The following is a 20615-nucleotide window of genomic DNA, read 5'->3' on the forward strand; positions in this document are numbered from 1 at the left end:
CATCATATATTAGAGATGTATTCTCAACCACCGCCACATCTCCATAAACAGGTCTGAGACACGAGTCAAAGGTGTTATCCCCTCCCTCCAACCTCCCATACAAAACAGGAAAGAATGGCCATGCACCAGCAAAACTCAGGGGAGATGTCAGTCCTTTTCTATGCAGTTTCCGGCCAGTGCCAAATATTCCTTCCAGTGGTTGGTGAGTTTGCCGATACCATTGGAAGATAACTCATATTTTTTTCTCTGAAACTCTTTGGAAAGGGAAAGACTTCATGATTCCCCTTTTTCCTGCTGCAATTGCCAACCGATAGGAAGCAAAGAGATGAAAGCTACAACAACAACAAAAAAAGGAGGAACCTTTTCTATGCAGTATTTCTCAACACGGTGTGTAGCATCTGGATCATCAGAATTAATCCTGGTCTCTGCAAGAACCACATCTTCAAGGTGGAAGGGTCGAACCGTTTCAAGATTAAGGCGCTCGATCTTCATCCGTTTCCCCTGCACTTGAAGGAGGCCCACACACCTACGTGAATACAGTGGGGGAAGGTTCAGATCACCATCTTGCCTGATGTATCACAAGACTACTGGTTGTTATACATGAAGAGATAATAAAAGCATTTAATATAAAAGCTTATAAAGCAGTGTACATCCCTCAAAGCAGAAAACAAAATAACAAATAAATACAAACTTGATAAACAACTTTTTTTTTTTTTAATCAAGATTTTGCATAAATGACATACACTACATTGCAGATAAAAAAGAAAACTTAATCTGCTGTTCTCTCTCATTAAAACAAAGCATTCTAGACCAATTTTGATAAGAGAACTGCATTTATTGTATTTTCGTATTGTTTTTCTTTTTCTTCCATGTGGCAACAGTAAAACAACATTTATAATAGTCAGTTGAAGATGGAATAACCATTCATTGGCTGTGTGTAAAGCAGAATTGACACCAGAATTTGAAACTAACATTTCATAAAAACTTGTCTTCAACATTGTTCATTCTAACTACCGTCAAATGGAGTAGACAGGTCTATAATCAGAGGTTAGATATTTGTCTACACAATGGTAGACCACAATGGTGCAAACATCAGTGGCATTGGAAATATTGATGTGACCCTGCATTACTTTTTCCCAGCCTCCCCAGGTGATAGCGAAGTAGCGATGGTGCTGCCAGGCTGCGTTACGTAAAACAGGTGTTGCTCGTTCCGATCAGGTTCTATCCGGGACTCATGCTCGTGACCCCACACCACCAGATCCAAAAACTCCGACAAGAACTGCTCAGGAAGATAGTTGGTTGCACCATGCTTAGCCCTGCCAACAACAAGTTGTACTGTACATCAGGATTCACAGAATTTAGGAAAAAAATATGGAAGATCAAGCGCAGAGGAGAAAAGCTAAAATTTGTGCATATTTAAAGTTTATAAAAACACAGACCACAAACAAAAGTTAAATAACGGAGAGGTTATACAGTGAATGTTCAACAAAGGATTGCATACCACTTGTAAAAGGAAGGGAACTTTAAGATTGGAGACAGAACTAGATATCTACGATCACAAAGCGATTGTCAAGAGTAAGCCTCCCCCGGCTGGCTTACCTTTGGCGATCGCCCGCGGCTTACCCTTGGCTCGTGATCCAATGATAACCATATTTTTTTCAGACCACCATATGACCTTGACCTTCAACATTTATGGATAGAGTGTAGATTAAGGAAATGTGTCCCCCATCTACAGTCTATCCATAAAACTCAACAATATGAAAATTGGAGGAAAATTATTCAAATTATGATCAAAAAGGTGTTTTTTATTAATTCGGTCACAATCCGAAAAAAATGGGGCAAGGACATGAATCAAATATCAGGTGCACAACTTCAGTGCAGGGATGCTATCATGATGCAAAAACATCTTGGAAGGTCAAGTGGTCTGAGATTCCGCATTGGCGAAATTGAGTGATGATAAAAAATGCGTTTTCATGTTTTTTTTCAGACCGCCATTTGACCTTCACCTTTAACCCGGAGGGGTATGATGTAAATTAAGCGTTAATGTAACTTGTTCTAGGCTATCTGGAGAGGGCAATTTTGTTCCGATCAGACAAATCTTAGTCAAGTTATGGTGAAAAATGTTTAAATGTCTATTATTTCCAGAATTGAGCCATAACCTTAAAATTAGGTCAAGGTCTAAAAATTAGGTCAACTCCGCATAAATTCTATTCACATTATTGATGCAAAATTTAATTCTGCAAGTCCCAGCCGGCTCTGAGAAACAGCTCAAAAATTGGGAATTTCGGTCAAAAATAAATAAACAACCTTAGTGGTGGTTTACTATTCCTTGGGGTCTAAGAAAAAAAAAAATTCATATAGGGGGCTTTCATAGGAGAAACAAACCCGACAACAGGTATAAGCCTTCCCATGTCATATAGAGGGATGCTAAATAATTACGTTTATATGGAAACCACAAAAAGCTTATTATTTCAATTTAGTAAAGTTACAAAAAAAAATTTGATGTTTTCATTGAGGACAAACAAGTTTGTGATGCTTTTTAAATCTCTCTTTGCTTGGAGGACTGATTCAAACCTTTTCTTACGATTCTCCACGAGTTCCGTCTCTTTCCTTTCAAATTACAGCCCATTCTTCTGCACGTAGTTAATTTAACTTCTGCAGGTCAGAGTACCGAGACTCACAGCTTTATCCCACAACGTTTAAATCAGGTTGACGTCAACAGATCGAGAGGACCAATCAATCAACTTGACCTGGTTCAGGGTAATTCTGCACTGCATCTTCTTTTGTGACTATTGCATTTCTTTTGCTGCACCCACAAATTCCTTGCTTTCCCCTGCTGTACATCTTGTGAATAAACCCATACTGTGCCACATAACTTTCCTCACTTTGTTGGAATAAATGTGCCTGTTATAAATGAACCCAGCTCGTTTTTGTCTTTTCCTCCATTCGTCTAGCATGGTCTGCACCTTAGCATAGCCGGGACGTTATCCCACCAAATCTGCATATTAGCCGGTGCGTACTTGGCAGCTCCGCTCGGCTGAACTTGATATGGTAAGCAACGCAAATACGCATCGAGGGCGCGATTCCCCAATGAGGCGACCGCATGTTCCGAGTTAAACAGTTGTCAGACGGAGGACACTGGGTCACGTGGTCAAATTATTGACGTTTGCGGTCGATTAGTAACCCGCCGTGACACAAACTTATTCATGTGCGACGGCCTGCGATTCCCGGTGAGTCTGGGGAGGGACCAGGGATATCTCTCCCCCCCCCCACCCTGTCGACCCCCGTGACCTCGGGTCCACGACAATATATTAGTTGAATTGCTAACATACTACTTGTTAACCCCTCTAAGTCCAAGTTTTTGGTTTACCTCCAAATACTTTGTTCCCCTTTCCTTCTGCCATTTTCAATAATCAAAAGGTACAAAATGATCCCTTGCTGCCTCTCCCTTCACACAATTGTTTCTATCCTGCTGAACTTTATCATGTGTTCGTGAGATATCAGTTTGTTCCCCACCATTCCATAAATGTTGTTAACCTCTCACCCTTTGTTGAATAGCTCTTCTCTGAGTCTCAATATCAATGTGGAAGACAGTGAAATGAGCGAGTTCATAGAACATGTTACCCCACATAGCGTTCAAGTATAAGTACTTATGTTTAAAAAAAAATGATATTAAAGATAGTTTCAAAAAATTCTGGAAGTTTAGCATGATTGAAAGTCTTATACACCACCCTATTTAACATGTTCAAGTACTGCGAAACGGAAGGTTTTTGAAAGCGCAAAGGCGACGAACAGTGTTATTCAGTAGTTCAAGTATATAATTCAAGCTAAATAAAGGGTTAAAGGCATATAAATAAATTAATTGCAAAATTTACTGCCATTTTCACAGCGTTTATTACACCTCCCTATCTAACACATTACAGAAGTTATTCATGCCTGTTGTTTATGTCCTTTATGACATCTTTTAAAACAGTAAGTTTCCTGTTTGGAAAGATGTCCAATTTTGTTTGATTGACAGACAGGCAGAGAAAAAAAAATCTCCCTCCTCTCTGCACATCTGCGATCAGGACGACTACAGAGACAAAGTACTGTTCAACGGCAGGTATGTCTTCTGATTCATGTTCAAAATATAACATTCAATTGAAATATGTTGCTCCTCTATCATAAACTGACATTTGCAGACAGATAGACAGATGAACGGACATGAAAAAATTGCTTAACCACACTTTCCGCTTGACGTGCTAGAGTAATAAGACTGGAGCGAAGTTGATGGCACGCAATTGCAAATCCCCATACTTCCCACCGAAAACAAGGTTGAAAGATGACAAAGGATTCCAGCAGGAATGACCTAATGTTGAATCGAGCCAAAAAAATTCTTCTGTTTTGACCCCTGTAACCCAAGTCCCCACCCCCTGGGGCATGAACGAGGGGTCAAATTCAAAATATCGTTACAAACTTCATGCGTTCCCCAATGCTGATCGCATATACAAGTATAATTACCTTCGCATTCTGCGAAAGGTTATGTATTGGTCGCTGTGTATTTATTTATTTATTTATTTGTGAATATGTGTGTGTGTGTGTGTGTGTGTGTGTGTGTGTGTGTGTGTGTGTGTGTGTGTGTGTGTGTGTGTGTGTTTGTTTGTTATTCGCATAACTCAGAAAGTATTAAACCAAATCACTTGAAATTTGGTGGGATGATGGGTTATTATCCAAGGAACATTTGATTAGATTTTGGGAGCGATCGGGTCAAAGGTCAAGGTCACGGAAAGGTCAAATTCGTATTTTTACCATAGCGCGGTCAATTTTGATCTAATTGGCATGCAACCGATGCCAAAATGTTCACAATTCATTGCCCAATCTTGTGATGGGCGACATGACACAATTACATCATTACCCTTGTTTTTAAAAGAAAATGTCCCAAATCCTGGCATTATAATCAGTACCAAAATATATGTTTGTGGGAGATGCCAATGATTATTTATTTGTTTGTTATTCGCATAACTTGAAAAGTATTAAACCGAATTGCATGAAATTTGGTGGGATGATTGGTTATTAGCCAAGGACCATTTGATTAGATCTTGGGAGCAATCGAGTCAAAGGTCAAGGTCAAGGTCATGAAAAGGTCAAAATAGTCTTTTTACCATATCGCGGTCAATTTTTATCCAATTTGCATGAAACTAATGCCAAAATGTTCAGAATTTAATGCCCAATCTTGTGATATGCAACTTGACACAATGACGTAATTGCCCTTACTCGCGGTTGGGAGTCAAAGGTCAGGGGGTCACGACCTTGCAGATGTGCGTATTTTTATCATAACGCAGTCAATTCTTATCCGATTTGTATTAAATCAGCACCAAAATGCTCCTTGTTCTGTTCCCCACACTCTTATGCCAAGAACAAAACAGTAGCGGCGGCGAAGGTATATGCTCTCTACGAGTGCCCGTTCTAGTTTTAAAATGTTTAAATATGTGCCTGTAATTGCATTTTTTTGGTATTTGACCCTTTGACCCCCCCCCCCCCCCCCAGTACCAGAGGCCAGGGCCAAAAATGATACTGCTCTTGCACCTTCTTGCCATGTGCATTTAATAACTACCAAATTTAGAGAATTTCTGTCCAACCGTTTAGGAGAAGATAGCGTGACGGACGGACGTACAGATGAAGCAGATTACAATATCCCCACTGTTTTTTGTTTGTTTTCTTTTAATCAAAAGTATGGGGATAACACACAAAAGGAAAGGCAGGCAAAAATGAAACCTGTTCTGGTGGACAACGAAGATGCTGAACCAGGCATCACTATCCTTACTCGGCCGTAACATGGTGACTTGTTTGTTGAGAAACATCCTGTAGAGGCGCTCATCTCGTATTGCACCTGCAATGAAAAGGACATACCAATGGAGACCGATGGAAAAAAAAAAAACAAAAGCATTAAATAATCAAATAATTAGACAAATAAATAAACAAATCAAGATGCATGTATAAATCAGTTACCATTCATGTGAAACCACCCTTAGCAAGCTCAACTGATATTGACTGAAAATAATCAAGCATACTTCATAAAATAATGATACTCAATAAAAAAAATAATCAATTTATAATATTGACCCCTTCAGAGACAAAAGGTGGAGATCCACCGATTGATAAAATAATACAGAATTAGAAGGGCACTCTTTGACGTCGCCAGATATGGCTCCGCCCACATTATTACATCATTATACATACTTGTACCAAGTTTAATTTAAATCTCTGAACCCAAGTTGAAAATATTAAATAATTCTGGCTGCCAGACCATGTGCCCAATCAGGTTGAAATTTAAAACATATATTCCCCATGACTACTAGATCATAAATGTGACGTTTCACATCGATTGATAAAGCGGTTCAAGAGAAATAATTTTTAAAAAGATTTTCGTTCAATCCAATCTGGCTGCCAGATCATGTAACCTATTAATTATAGTGAACACCCTGGTATCCCCAATGCTTTAGGAATGGGTGGGTGAAGTTTCCCCTCGATCTGTCAAGCCGTTCTGGAGAAGAAACTTTTTAAAGGCTTATTCTTCAAAAAAATCATTGCTGCCAAACCATGCGACCGATGATGTCATAGGTGGAGAACTTTTTGCTCCTCCTGGATTGGTGATTATAACTGTAAAGTTTCACCTCGATCTGTTTTGCCGTTTCGGAGAAGATTTTTGAAAGTTTTTATGGTTAAGAAAAATATATGGCTGCCGAACCACGTGACCAATGACGTCATCAATTTTTGTCCCCACACAATTTAGCCCAAGATGACCCTCACAAATTTTCATACTGATCGGATGAAGCATTCGACATATGCAATTATGATGTAATAACGAAGCCACCTATGACCTCATCAAAAATATATATATATATATCACACTTGTTTCCCATGGGGAGTACTTTAAATGTGGCAAATTTCAATTTTTTCATGGAGTGGTTTCAGAGATACAGTAGTCCAAAGTTTTTTTTGTGTGTCATTGTGTGAAAATTGTGTCAATCGGATAAGCGGTTGCAGAGAAAACAGAAAATTAGCATGGACGGGCGGACACACGGACAACCCAAAAACATAATGCCACTGGCGACTTTGTCAGCGGAGGCATAAAAAGAAAGAGTTAAAGGCAAAAATTAAACAAAAGTTGTAGGAGTAAAAAAAAAAAAACTATGCGGTCAATGTTGTCCCAATTTTGTAAAGAATATGTATGGGGATCTGATACCAAGGCCATAGAGGGCAATACACGTGGTGCCCTTCTTCAGCAGAAGAGGGCTCAGGGAAAGATCTTCGAGTGAGGTGGCACGGCCAAAGTGGTTTAGCAGCCCAGTACTTGCCAAGATGTCCAAAGCACACAGTCCATCTACCTGGAGAAGAAAAGGTGGAACAGGCACTCAAAATAACCTTGCCGAGTTAAACGAGTCTGAAGCTCAGCTTTGAGGTATGTTTCGGCCCAAATTCAGTACTTGCACAATAAATGGAGATAGGTAAACAGGAGAGTCTGAAGATCTTACCCCTGTTGGATCATCATGGTTTCCATGGATACTAAACACAGGAAGAGCAATATTGAGATTTGTATCCTGGTAATTAACCCAAGGAAATCTGAAAGGGAGAAAAGAAAATAAATTCAATGAAAAGGTATAGTAGTTTGGCCAAATGCATCATCACGCATGAAACCTATGCCTCACACCAAGTACAGACCTCTCACAAAAACTTACTTGCTGTGACTAAAGTTCACGGCCTGGTCACTCAGAACCTGGAAATTAACCGGACGGTCCCCCATGCAATGCTTTCGCAACATTGCTATGCAGGAGTTCAATGCCTTCCGTGATGGCTTATTCTCGTGGAACAGGTCACCACCCAACAGCACAAAGTCCACCTGGAGTAGAAACAATCGTCTTTGTTTCATATACAAAGTAATTTTTGTGTGAATAAAAGCATATAGGGGCTTGGTGAAAAAGACAGGGTTGTTTGCCTACGTACATTGTGCGTCCGGGCAAGTTGCAAGACTTCATCAAACGTAACGAAAGAGTCCTTCCCACGGACTGCATCACGTTCCATGTATCCAAGATGGATATCGGTTGCCAGAAGGATTTTGAAAGTATTGCCATCCCTAAGAAAAGGAGCAAAGTTGGATAGCAAAACAAAACCTGTCAAAAATCCTCCTCTGCATTTGGGTTGGCCTGGTTGGATCAATGGCTCGTTATTCTGACAGATCAGGCTCAAATCATATACAGTATTGTGCGACGTCTATTGTGCTGAAATTAATGTAAAAGTAAACAGACATCATACACATGATAGGATATAAAAGCTTTTTCATGACCACTTAAAATTAACACAATTTTACTTTGAAATAACTAGAGTGACTCAAAACTCTGAAGGCTTCCAAACAGTGTAGCAACTAAAGTTGAAAGCAGGAACCAGGAAGCAGCTTCAAATTTGGTATTCGTGAAACCGGCAAAATTAAACTAAAACTGGTCATTTGAATAACAAATAAAAAATTTAGTATTCAAATCACTACAAACCTATCAAAGGCTGTTTTCTTGTTGAAATTAGTGTCTCGCTCGCTATGGACACTACATTAGTTGCTGAGGGAAGACCGAGCCAGAATGGTGCCACTAAGCAAACCGATCAAGGCCAGTTTCTGTGATATATCAAATCGGATGGAAAATGTCAGTCATTTATAAAGATGGCCACAAAATGGTATTTAGCTGGGAACGAGTACACCTGCTCACTTGCGGAGGGGCAGGAAGGGTCATGTTATTATCCTCTCTGCGGTATATATATATATATATATATATATATATATATATTTCAGTAGCTCTAGGCTCAGGCCCGTTAGTCTGTGGGGGAGCGATAAGCCTATAATGCCTCAAGAACGTCGGGTTTCCTCCCTTTCAGTTTAGTATTAAACAGCAGTAGCGACTGTTTAAAAAGGTAATCATCCATGTTTGTGGTTTATAATATTTTTATATTCCAGTATTTTGAAATTCAAGTTTATAATATTTTATCTGAAACTCAAGGGGTGCCCCACAAACGCCACGACAAGTTATTATTATTTATCCACATTAACACGGCGTTTGTCCAAGGAGGAAAAAACCCTTTGGTGAGAGGGGATATTATTAGTATTAATATTGTTCTGTACGAACATTAATATAATGCTATTATCATTACCTCCAACACTGAAGGTGGAAGGAGGTGATGTTTTCACCCTGTCTCTGTTTCTTTGTTACTTACAAAATCGATGATTTTTCAAGTATATTGGTTAGTCGACTGTTATTCTTCTGTCTGTTTGTTTGTTTGTCTGTCTGTCAATCACCTACAGGTCACAATTCTAAACCGATTGTCATGAAACTTCACCAAGTCGTAGAGGGAGTTTCAACTGAGAAGCAGATTGATTTTGAGGGCAAAGGTCATCTTCAGATAAGATTTCTAAAATTGTCATTTTTCATCCGATTGATTTGAAATTTGAACAAGATTTGCATATTGTGTCACTGAATTGGGAAACCAACTACTTTTGAGGTCAAAAGGTCAACTCAAGGTCAAACTTCTAAAATCATGAATATCAATCTGCAATATAATCAATTTTAATCCGATTGACCTGAGCTTTGATCAAGGTTGTCAATCTTAAGCTTAATGAAATGGACAATTTGATGAATCCATGGCAACCTTAAGAGAGGGGGGGAGGGGGTGGATTCTGCAAGTATCGTGCTGCACACGACATCTTTTTTCTTGTTTGTCTGTTTGTTCGTGTGCAGGATATCTCAAAAAGCCGTGGACGGATTTGGACGAAACTTGGTTGACACATTAGGTGTGACAAGGGACACATGATTCAATTTTGATGAAGCTCTGAATCCGAATCTGGATATGATAGTTATTTAATTTTTAAAGTGCTTGTTCACCATTGAGAGATAGGGCTAAAAACGACATAGTATGATATTTTATAAAGTCATTGGACCCGATATGTTCTCATGGATGAGGCGTTACATGGTGGAGTTATGCACTCGACGGCATGCCCTTCTAGTTAATGTTGTTATTACCTCCGCCACTGAAGGTGGAAGGAGGTTATATTTTCACCCCTGTCTGTTTGTTTGTGTGCAAGATATCTCAAAAAGTTGTGGATGGATTCAGATAAAATTTGGTGGGCAGGTTGGGTATGTGACAAGGACGAATTGTTTAGATGTTGGTGAAGATCCAGATCTAGCTCCTAGAATTTTAAAAGTGATTCTTCACCATTGAGAGATGGGGCTAAACCGATATATAGCACAATATCTCGAAAAGTTGTGGACGGATTCGGACGAAAATTGGTAGACATGTTTCGTGTGTGACAAGGATTAATTGATTTGATTTTGGTGAAGATCCAGATGTGAGAATTTTTTTTAATTTTTAAAGTGATTCTACACTATTGAGAGTGGTGATCATTTTGCCGACAAAACATAACTTGTGAGTGGTGATAAATACATCGCAAAGGGAGTGCTTCATCTCAAGGAAAGAAAGCACCGTGATGTGTAATGAATAGATTTAAAATAATATTTCCCTGATGTTTAATTTGGCAGGTCTATTACAAAATTATGGGGCGAGGTTTGGTTAGTAGAGAAAGTAAGTGGAATAATAACTCCGTTTCATGTCCACAAAAACAACAATAATTACAATAACATTTGTATAATTCCTAATGTTAATACATATCGATATTGTTTCACAAATGCACACTACAATTTATTGTGCGATCACAAAACACCCATTAGTAAATGGCCCAACCCATGCACACGGTGGAACGTTGCAGTTTTTTTTAAATCGGAACACCTGGCCCGAGAATGAAACGAAACTACTTCAGCGGTGCAAAAAAGAGAAAATATCTCAACAATATGGGGAAAGGATGAAAAATTACCCAAAATTAACTTTTTTCATCACACAAACGTCAGAACCAAAAAAGGGTCCTCGGCCGAAGAGCACATGTGCCTTTATGTGCCGGGGTGTGTGTTCCTTTACCGATGAGCTTGTAGAGAACTCACCAAGTGGCCTAAGCACTAAAACAAGCACTCCAACAAAACAGTTGATGAACGGCTGGCTCAGCAAATGATAGCAAGCTGATTGATAATGGAACACACCGCATGGATCAGCTTTTTGTGTGAATTAGTGTTTAAGGCTGGCGGTGAGATAAGGAGGTTACTGCTATTCTAATCACATGAAAATAATTTGAAATTTATTTCTACGAAAGCGGCCAGGGAGGATCACATTATTCTTTTCATTACTGCCACTTATTGTCAATATTATTATTAATATTTCTATTTAGCAACACTGCATATGTTAATATTATTTTTACCCTTGCTGAAGGAGGGGGATAGGTTTTCAGGTAAATCCAATATCCTGCCAAACCATGTGACCTATGATGTCATATGTGCGACTTTTGTTCCTCATGGATAGGTGGTCATATATGTAAAGTTAAGCCTCAATCCGCTCAGCCACTTCAAAGAAGATTTTTGAAGGTTTTTATTTTTTAAACAATATGGATGCCGAAATCACTTGACCAACGACGTTATGAAATTATTTTCTGTGGACCATTTTATCCCAAGATGATTCTCAAAAATGTCCATACTGATCAGATGTGGCGTGCTACATGTGCAATTATGACATCACAACGAGGGCACCTATGACCTCATAAAAAAAAAATCACCCTCATTCCCCTGGAGTGCTTGCTGTGTGCCAAGTTTCAATTTTTTCCTTGGTGCGGTTTCAGAGGTAGAGTTCAAAAGTTTTTCCGTTTTTCCAATACGGCTGCCATTCCACGTGATCTATCAAGTCATAATTGTCATTGAAACATTCTGCATGAGTAGTTGCACCAATGGTGAAAATTTCGTCTCAATCCGCCAAGTGGTTGTGGAGAAAAACGTGAAAGTTCTGGGCGGACAAACACAAAAAATCACTTGTTCTTGTTCTTGTCACCTATTCAACTCATCCACCTTGTTTTGTCATAATTTGTCCACAACTTTTTGAGATATAGTGATATATTTAGTTTTTGGCTCTATGACTTTTAGAAATTAGGCCTGTGTTTGAACTTTTGACCTTAAAATTAAATGGTAGTTGAATTCAGTGACCTGACATGAAAATGCTCTTCAAATTTCAAGTTTATTGGATTAAAATTGGGGATTTTAGAAATTTGGCCTATGTTGGTTGACCTTTTGGTCTATGTTTACATCAAAATTAATAGGTGGTTGAGTTCAGCGACCTCATATGCAAATAGTCTTCAAATTTCAAGTCAATCAGATGAAAATTGAGGATTTAAAAAAATTTGGCTCAAATTGGCCTTTTGTGATCTCAAAATTAATAGGCCGTTGAATTCAGCGACCTGATTTGCAAATGGTCTTCAAATTTCAAGTTGATTGGATGAAAATTGACAATTTTAAAAACAATTTTAAAATTTGGCCTATTTTGTGTTGACCTTAAGGCCTATGTTGACCTTTTCACCTAAGATAACCTCAAAAGTAAGAGGTGGTTGAATTTATTGACCTGATATGCAAATCCTGTTCAAATTTCAAGTCAATCGGATGAAATTTGAGGATTTTAGAAAATGTGGCTCAAATTGGCCTATTGGCCTATGTAGTAGACCTTTTTGATCGACCAAATTTTATGAAACTTCAATGCGGGACCATCGCAGGGTCGGTGACACGAATCTCTAAAAATTTCAGAACGGTCGGTTGAGCAGTTTGGGCTGGAGGCGAGCCCACACGCGATCAACATACTTGGCAAAAAAAAAAAAAAAATGATAAGTAACAAAGCAGACAAACAAACAAACAAATGAAAATGCTCGTTGAGCAAGGAATTGCCAGAATAACTTTGTCATATCTCCATGATCTCTGAAAAAACAAAAACCTGGAGTTTGATCTTTCAAGGTCACGAGATTTGCCTTAAACCGGCGACCTCGGGTTTGACTTTACCAGGTCACGCAAAGTCAACAAATTTGGTGTCAAATAAAAGGTCATATGCAAGTTCCTATATGTTGATAATGATAATGTAGTCGCTATCTGTCACTGTTTTTTGAGTTATAGCCATTTTAAAGTGAAAATCAACTTTTACGTGACCCCCCCCCCCTCAACTTCGACCGAGGGCGAACTTCTAAACTTTGCATTTTTTAGCATGCAAATGTGTAAAATCATAATTAGAGATATGAATTGTGAACATTTTAAGCCTAGTTTGAAGTCGATACGACCGTTTTTGAGTATGTTATGACAAAAAAACGATTCACGGTTTATAGTCACGGTTCAATCATTGACCTTGATTGAACGTCAACCAAACTTAACACATCAGTAGCCAGTGTCATTGCCTACATGGGTGCAAATATTGGTGAGCAAATCTTCACAATTGTGGACACTGTCAAACATTTAAAAAATCTAAAAATTTGCATTTGTTTATCATTAGGGAACTTTGTTGCCATGGTAACCGGAAGTGGCTGAACCAAATTTCTTCATTTTTGGCATATAATAGGACACTCATACCAAGATACCATATGCCAAATTGGAAGTCAATCGGGATCGAAATGGCGTTTTTATCGTAATTTGAAAGTTTTCACCCGACCCCCCTGACATTCGACCCCTGACATTCGACCCCCGACCGCTAAGAAGGGCGTTGGTGTGACACCCCAATGAGACATATGGTTGGATGCAGTATTGGAAGATGCACATTTTGGATTTGGATTGAAGTCGATACGACCATTTTAGCGGACGTTATTGCAAAAATAAGAATTTCGGTTTTTCGGTGACCTTGACCTTGACCTTGACCTTTGACCGAGATTCACCAAAAACGACAAGTGTCTAAGTTGGACCATGGCCGACGGCTGTACCCAGTTTGGTCATGATTGCTGAAATGGTGTGGCTGCTACAGGGTAAACAAACACACAAACAAACAGACAGACAGACAAAGAATGACACACACAACCGACCAACATAATTGCCAAAATCTGAAGGATTCCGGCAATTAACAAACAAACAAACCCAAATGCAACACCCTTTCCAAGTCCTTCGGTGAGGGTAACAAGTTGTGGCGAGGGTCCACAATCTCTGATTGCCCTCTCAAGTTGCCTTTTGTACGGGCCACCAAAATGACCAAAAAAAAGGATGTATGTGTGTCTGCTACCGCTGTTTCTTGACAACCACTGGTCTGATCTAATTGAAACTTGCCAGGAATATTGATGGGGACTTGAGGATGTGCCTTATCAAGGTTTGATATTAACCGGACAAGCGTTTCACAAGTTATGGCCATTTATTTACCAAACCAATGACAGGACACGGTGCTATGACATCACGAATGACGTCACAAATCTTTTTTTTCACGTACGGCCACGCACGTACGGGCCCGCACATACTGGCACACACCTACGGGCACGCACGTACGGGCACGCACCTCACGAGTGTCGTCACAATTCTTTTTTTTTCTTTCTTTTTTTTGATATGATGTCACAATTGACGCTGGGGACCTGAGTATGTGCCTTTTGATATCGTTCTTCTTCATCCGTTTTCAGCTGTTTCCCAAGTGTTTCCCAAGTTATGGCCATCTATTTACCAAACCAATGACAGGATGTCATTATTTAGCAAACAATGACGGGCACGCACGTACGGGCACGCAGGATGTGCCTTTTCAAGGTTTGATATTAATCGGACAAGCGGTTCCCAAGTTACGGCCATTTATTTGCCAACCAATGACAGGACACGGTGCTATGACATCACAATTCTTCTTTTTTTTTTGCACGATTGACTTAACAATTATTCTTCTTCTTCGTTTGATACGACGTCACAATTGACACTGGGGACCTGAGTATGTGCCCCCACATCGGATCACTCTCAAGGTCGGTATGGAAACGGCCTGTGTGGTTGTTGTTTTACGCACGTACGGGCATGCGAGAGCGAAGGAACGGCCTGTGTGGTTGTTGTTTCTGGCACATGGTTTGAAAGTTGTTTTTTTTTGCACGTACAGCCACACACGTATGGCCACGCATGTACGGGCACGCACCTATGGGCATGCACTGGTCTATCTATAATTCCAGCAATCTCTGTGTGTGTCCATCTGTCTGTCTGCGTGTGTGTGTGTGTGTGTGTGTGTGTGTGTGTGTTTGCGACCGCTGTTTCTTGACAACCACTGGTCCGATCTAATTGAAACTTGCCAGGAATATGGCTGGGGACCCGTAGATGTGCCTTTTCAAGGTTTGATATTAATCGGACAAGCGGTTCCCAAGTTACGGTCATTTATTTACCAACCAATGACAAGACACGGTGGTATGACATCATGAATGACGTCACAATTAATGTTTATTTATTTATTTTTTATTTTTTGCACGATTGACGGTCTGATCGAATTGAAACTTGCCAGGAATATTGCTGGGGACCTGTAGATGTGCCTTTTCAAGGTTTGATATTAATCGGACAAGCGGTTCCCAAGTTACGGTCATTTATTTACCAAACCAATGACAGGACACGGTGCTATGACATCAAGATTGACGTAATAATTCTTTTTTCTTTAAAAAAAACATTTTTTTTTGCACGTATGGGCACGTGAGAGCGAAGGAACGGCCTGTGTGGTTGCTGTTTCTCGCACACGGTTTGAAAGTTTTTTTTATTGTATTATTTTTTTTGCACGTATGGGCCCACACTAGTCTATCTACAATTTCAGCAATCTCTGTGTCTGTGTGTCTGCGACCGCTGTTTCTCGACAACCACTGGTCCGATCTAATTGAAACTTGCCAAGTATATTGCTGGGGACCCGAGTATGTGCCTTTTCAAGGTTTGATATTAAACGGAGAAGTGGTTTCCAAGTTATAGCCATTTATTTAGCAAACCAATGACATGACACGTGCTATGACGTCACGATTGACGTCACAATTATTTTTCTTTTTTTTTTGCACGTACGGCCACGCACGCACGTACGGGCATACACGTAGTTGCGTCATCCATCAGATCCTTCAAAATCTGTTGGTTGCAAAATCTGTGATGGGTGTACGGGATTACGCACGTACGGGCACGCACTAGTTCATTTTAAAGGGAATGATTTATTTTTTCACAGCAAACAAGAAAGCGGGTGGAAGCTCGGACGGCGGGTTCATTGGGTTCGCAACATTATCTCCACAATGCTGAGGTAAATTAAAAACACCTCACGGACCAGTGAATGAAGAAACGTTCATCAAAACAATGGACATGAGTAAATAGAGTATAATTTCCGAAGCAAACGAAGTACAAAGAATTAACTCGTTCCCCTCACTTACTGCTCTGCGGCCATGATGTGAACCTGAAAAAATGTGGATAAAGATCGGATTAACCGGGGAGCGGCTTTTCGGTTTTCCCGCTCTCCAGTGGCCTCCAACGGCAGTAAAATAAATAAATAAATAATAAATAAATAAATAAACAAATAATAAATAAATAAATAAATAAAACACCTGACGTCATCACGGAGGTCAAGGCAGATCTTGCGATCCGGATCCAACATATTCGTGTACATAATGTTTTTCCCCGCACAGTACGAAAAGGTTTAATTAAACAGGAAAACGATGGTACAATATTTATACAGTCGTTTTTCATTATTTCCCTTATTATTCATTTTAAATTATTTATTTGCCTTATTATTCAACCGTCCTTTCAGCAATAGGCGGCTAAGAGAATATTCCCCGGACCTCTCCAAATGAAATGCACAGCATTTCCCGATGTTAACATAAATGGCGATTAAATAGGGAATAGCTAACAGCGTCACGTGTTACACCGCCTATAAAAAAACGACATTTGTACAGTAATGTATATGTGAATGTTACTCATGCTAAATAATGAGCGACATCCGCACGTTAATGTAGATTTTATATTGTAAATAAAATTTGTTGATTTAAAAAAAAATGTTGTCGTTAAATTTAACATACCGACTGTTCTTTTTCACGACCGATGAAACCACCGCCTTCTGAAATTCCCCCTGAAGGGAGGGGGACGTGAACTGAAACAAATGATCACGCAGGGGGTGGATAGGATGGACAGAGAGGATGTATGGGGTGGATAGGATGGACAGAGAGGATGTATGGGGTGGATAGGATGGACACAGTGGATGAATGGGGTGGATAGGATGGACACAGAGGATGTATGGGGTGGATAGGATGGACACAGAGGATGTATGGGGTGGATAGGATGGACAGAGAGGATGTATGGGGTGGATAGGATGGACACAGTGGATGAATGGGGTGGATAGGATGGACACAGAGGATGTATGGGGTGGATAGGATGGACACAGAGGATGTATGGGGTGGATAGGATGGACACAGAGGATGTATGGGGTGGATAGGATGGACACAGAGGATGTATGGGGTGGATAGGATGGACACAGAGGATGTATGGGGTGGATAGGATGGACACAGTGGATGAATGGGGTGGATAGGATGGACACAGAGGATGTATGGGGTGGATAGGATGGACACAGAGGATGTATGGGGTGGATAGGATGGACACAGAGGATGTATGGGGTGGATAGGATGGACACAGAGGATGTATGGGGTGGATAGGATGGACAGAGAGGATGTATGGGGTGGATAGGATGGACACAGTGGATGAATGGGGTGGATAGGATGGACACAGAGGATGTATGGGGTGGATAGGATGGACACAGAGGATGTATGGGGTGGATAGGATGGACACAGAGGATGTATGGGGTGGATAGGATGGACACAGAGGATGTATGGGGTGGATAGGATGGACACAGAGGATGTATGGGGTGGATAGGATGGACACAGAGGATGTATGGGGTGGATAGGATGGACAGAGAGGATGTATGGGGTGGATAGGATGGACACAGTGGATGAATGGGGTGGATAGGATGGACACAGAGGATGTATGGGGTGGATAGGATGGACACAGAGGATGTATGGGGTGGATAGGATGGACACAGAGGATGTATGGGGTGGATAGGATGGACACAGAGGATGTATGGGGTGGATAGGATGGACACAGAGGATGTATGGGCTGGACAGGATGGACACAGAGGATGTATGGGGTGGATAGGATGGACACAGAGGATGTATGTGGTGGATAGGATGGACACAGAGGATGTATGGGGTGGATAGGATGGACACAGAGGATGTATGGGGTGGATAGGATGGACACAGAGGATGTATGGGGTGGATAGGATGGACACAGAGGATGTATGGGGTGGATAGGATGGACACAGAGGATGTATGGGGTCGATAGGATGGACACAGAGGATGTATGGGGTGGATAGGATGGACACAGAGGATGTATGGGGTGGATAGGATGGACACAGAGGATGTATGGGGTGGATAGGATGGACACAGAGGATGTATGGGGTGGATAGGATGGACACAGAGGATGTATGGGGTGGATAGGATGGACACAGAGGATGTATGGGGTGGATAGGATGGACACAGAGGATGTATGGGGTGGATAGGATGGACACAGAGGATGTATGGGGTGGATAGGATGGACACAGAGGATGTATGGGGTGGATAGGATGGACACAGAGGATGTATGGGGTGGATAGGATGGACACAGAGGATGTATGGGGTGGATAGGATGGACACAGAGGATGTATGGGGTGGATAGGATGGACACAGAGGATGTATGGGCTGGATAGGATGGACACAGAGGATGAATGGGGTGGATAGGATGGCCACAGAGGATGTATGGGCTGGATAGTTTGGACACAGAGGATGTATGGGCTGGATAGGATGGACACAGAGGATTATAGGCTGGATAGGATGGACACAGAGGATGTATGGGGTGGATAGGATGGACACAGAGGATTATAGGCTGGATAGGATGGACACAGAGGATGTATGGGGTGGATAGGATGGACACAGAGGATGTATGGGCTGGATAGGATGGACACAGAGGATGTATGGGGTGGATAGGATGGACACAGAGGATGTATGGATGTATGGGCTAGATAGGATGGACACAGAGGATGTATGGGCTGGATAGGATGGACACAGAGGATTATAGGCTGGATAGGATTGACACAGAGGATGTATGGGGTGGATAAGATGGACACAGAGGATTATAGGCTGGATAGGATGGACACAGAGGATGTATGGGGTGGATAGGATGGACACAGAGGATGTATGGGCTGGATAGGATGGACACAGAGGATGTATGGGGTGGACAGGATGGACACAGAGGATGTATGGGCTGGATAGGATGGACACAAAGGATTATAGGCTGGATAGGATGGAGACAGAGGATGTATGGGCTGGATAGGATGGACACAGAGGATGTATGGGCTGGATAGGATGGACACAGAGGATGTATGGGCTGGATAGGATGGACACAGAGGATGTATGGGGTGGACACGATGGACACAGAGGATTATAGGGTGGATAGGATGGACACAGAGGATGTATGGGGTGGATAGGATGGACACAGAGGATGTATGGGGTGGATAGGATGGACACAGAGGATTATGGGGTGGATAGGATGGACACAGAGGATGTATGGGGTGGATAGGATGGACACAGAGGATGTATGGGGTGGATAGGATGGACACAGAGGATGTATGGGGTGGATAGGATGGACACAGAGGATGTATGGGGTGGATAGGATGGACACAGAGGATGTATGGGGTGGATAGGATGGACACAGAGGATGTATGGGGTGGATAGGATGGACACAGAGGATGTATGGGGTGGATAGGATGGACACAGAGGATGTATGGGGTGGATAGGATGGACACAGAGGATGTATGGGGTGGATAGGATGGACACAGAGGATGTATGGGGTGGATAGGATGGACACAGAGGATGTATGGGGTGGATAGGATGGACACAGAGGATTATAGGCTGGATAGGATGGACACAGAGGATGTATGGGCTGGATAGGATGGACACAGAGGATTATAGGCTGGATAGGATGGACACAGAGGATGTATGGGCTGGATAGGATGGACACAGAGGATGTATGGACTGGATAGGATGGACACAGAGGATGTATGGGGTGGATAGGATGGACACAGAGGATGTATGGGGTGGACAGGATGGACACAGAGGATGTATGGGGTGGACACGATGGACACAGAGGATTATGGGGTGGACAGGATGGACACAGAGGATGTATGGGGTGGATAGGATGGACACAGAAGAAAACTCTCAAGAGGGAGAATTGTAAGGATGGCTCGGAGTGAAAAGAGGACGTTCTAATGAGGGTCGAGTGGATCACGGTGTTGGACGTTCTAACGAGGGTCGAGTGGATCACGGTGTTGGACTGGGGACGATCTGAGATGATGATTAACTGCTGTCTTGAAGACCTGGAGGGAAGAATGAGATTAAAGAGGACATGGAAAACTGGTTCCCCCAGGTGGGGAAATAAGAGGAACAAATGGAGGAGTTGAGCAGTGATCCTGGATTTAGGTAGTTTTACCAGAAGAGGGTTGATGGTGGACCGTATGCGTCCCGCAGAAAACTTGAGGGGATAAAGCACGGAGAGATTGGAGGGTTCAAGACCAGAAATTAGGTGGTAGAAGACCGATTATCTGTGATGGTGAAGTCGTACATCCATAGACTCAACTTCATCATGGGGGATTCCAATAATCTTGATGGCCTCAGTTTCCCCAGCATCAAGTTAAGCAAGATGTGAGGCAGGGGACCCAGC

The 20615-nt window shown here is 41.5% G+C and overlaps 1 protein-coding gene across 4 annotated transcripts in view; it reads right to left on the reverse strand.

Moving 5' to 3' along the window:
- The window catches only part of MRE11 (MRE11 double strand break repair nuclease), a 73707-nt gene extending 57268 nt beyond the window's left edge, over nucleotides 1-16439 (reverse strand). For 3 of the 4 annotated variants that reach the window (XM_085889250.1, XM_085889252.1, XM_085889249.1), the window contains exons 1-8: nucleotides 16421-16439; nucleotides 7984-8113; nucleotides 7719-7879; nucleotides 7515-7602; nucleotides 7226-7367; nucleotides 5755-5869; nucleotides 1131-1316; nucleotides 361-526 (exon numbers count right to left, since the gene is read on the reverse strand). In XM_085889250.1, coding sequence (XP_085745376.1) covers nucleotides 361-526; nucleotides 1131-1316; nucleotides 5755-5869; nucleotides 7226-7367; nucleotides 7515-7602; nucleotides 7719-7879; nucleotides 7984-8061 — 936 coding nt within the window. In that variant the 5' untranslated portion in view covers nucleotides 8062-8113; nucleotides 16421-16439. Of the gene's footprint in view, nucleotides 1-360; nucleotides 527-1130; nucleotides 1317-5754; nucleotides 5870-7225; nucleotides 7368-7514; nucleotides 7603-7718; nucleotides 7880-7983; nucleotides 8114-16249; nucleotides 16394-16420 lie in introns of those variants that run through there. The other variant, XM_085889251.1, reaches the window with a different exon arrangement.
- Between the last annotated feature and the right edge of the window lie 4176 nt (nucleotides 16440-20615).

Source organism: Eptatretus burgeri, chromosome 7 (assembly GCF_056783735.1).
Source record: "Eptatretus burgeri isolate ZD-2024b chromosome 7, Ebu_testis_v1, whole genome shotgun sequence".
NCBI lineage: Eukaryota > Metazoa > Chordata > Myxini > Myxiniformes > Myxinidae > Eptatretus > Eptatretus burgeri.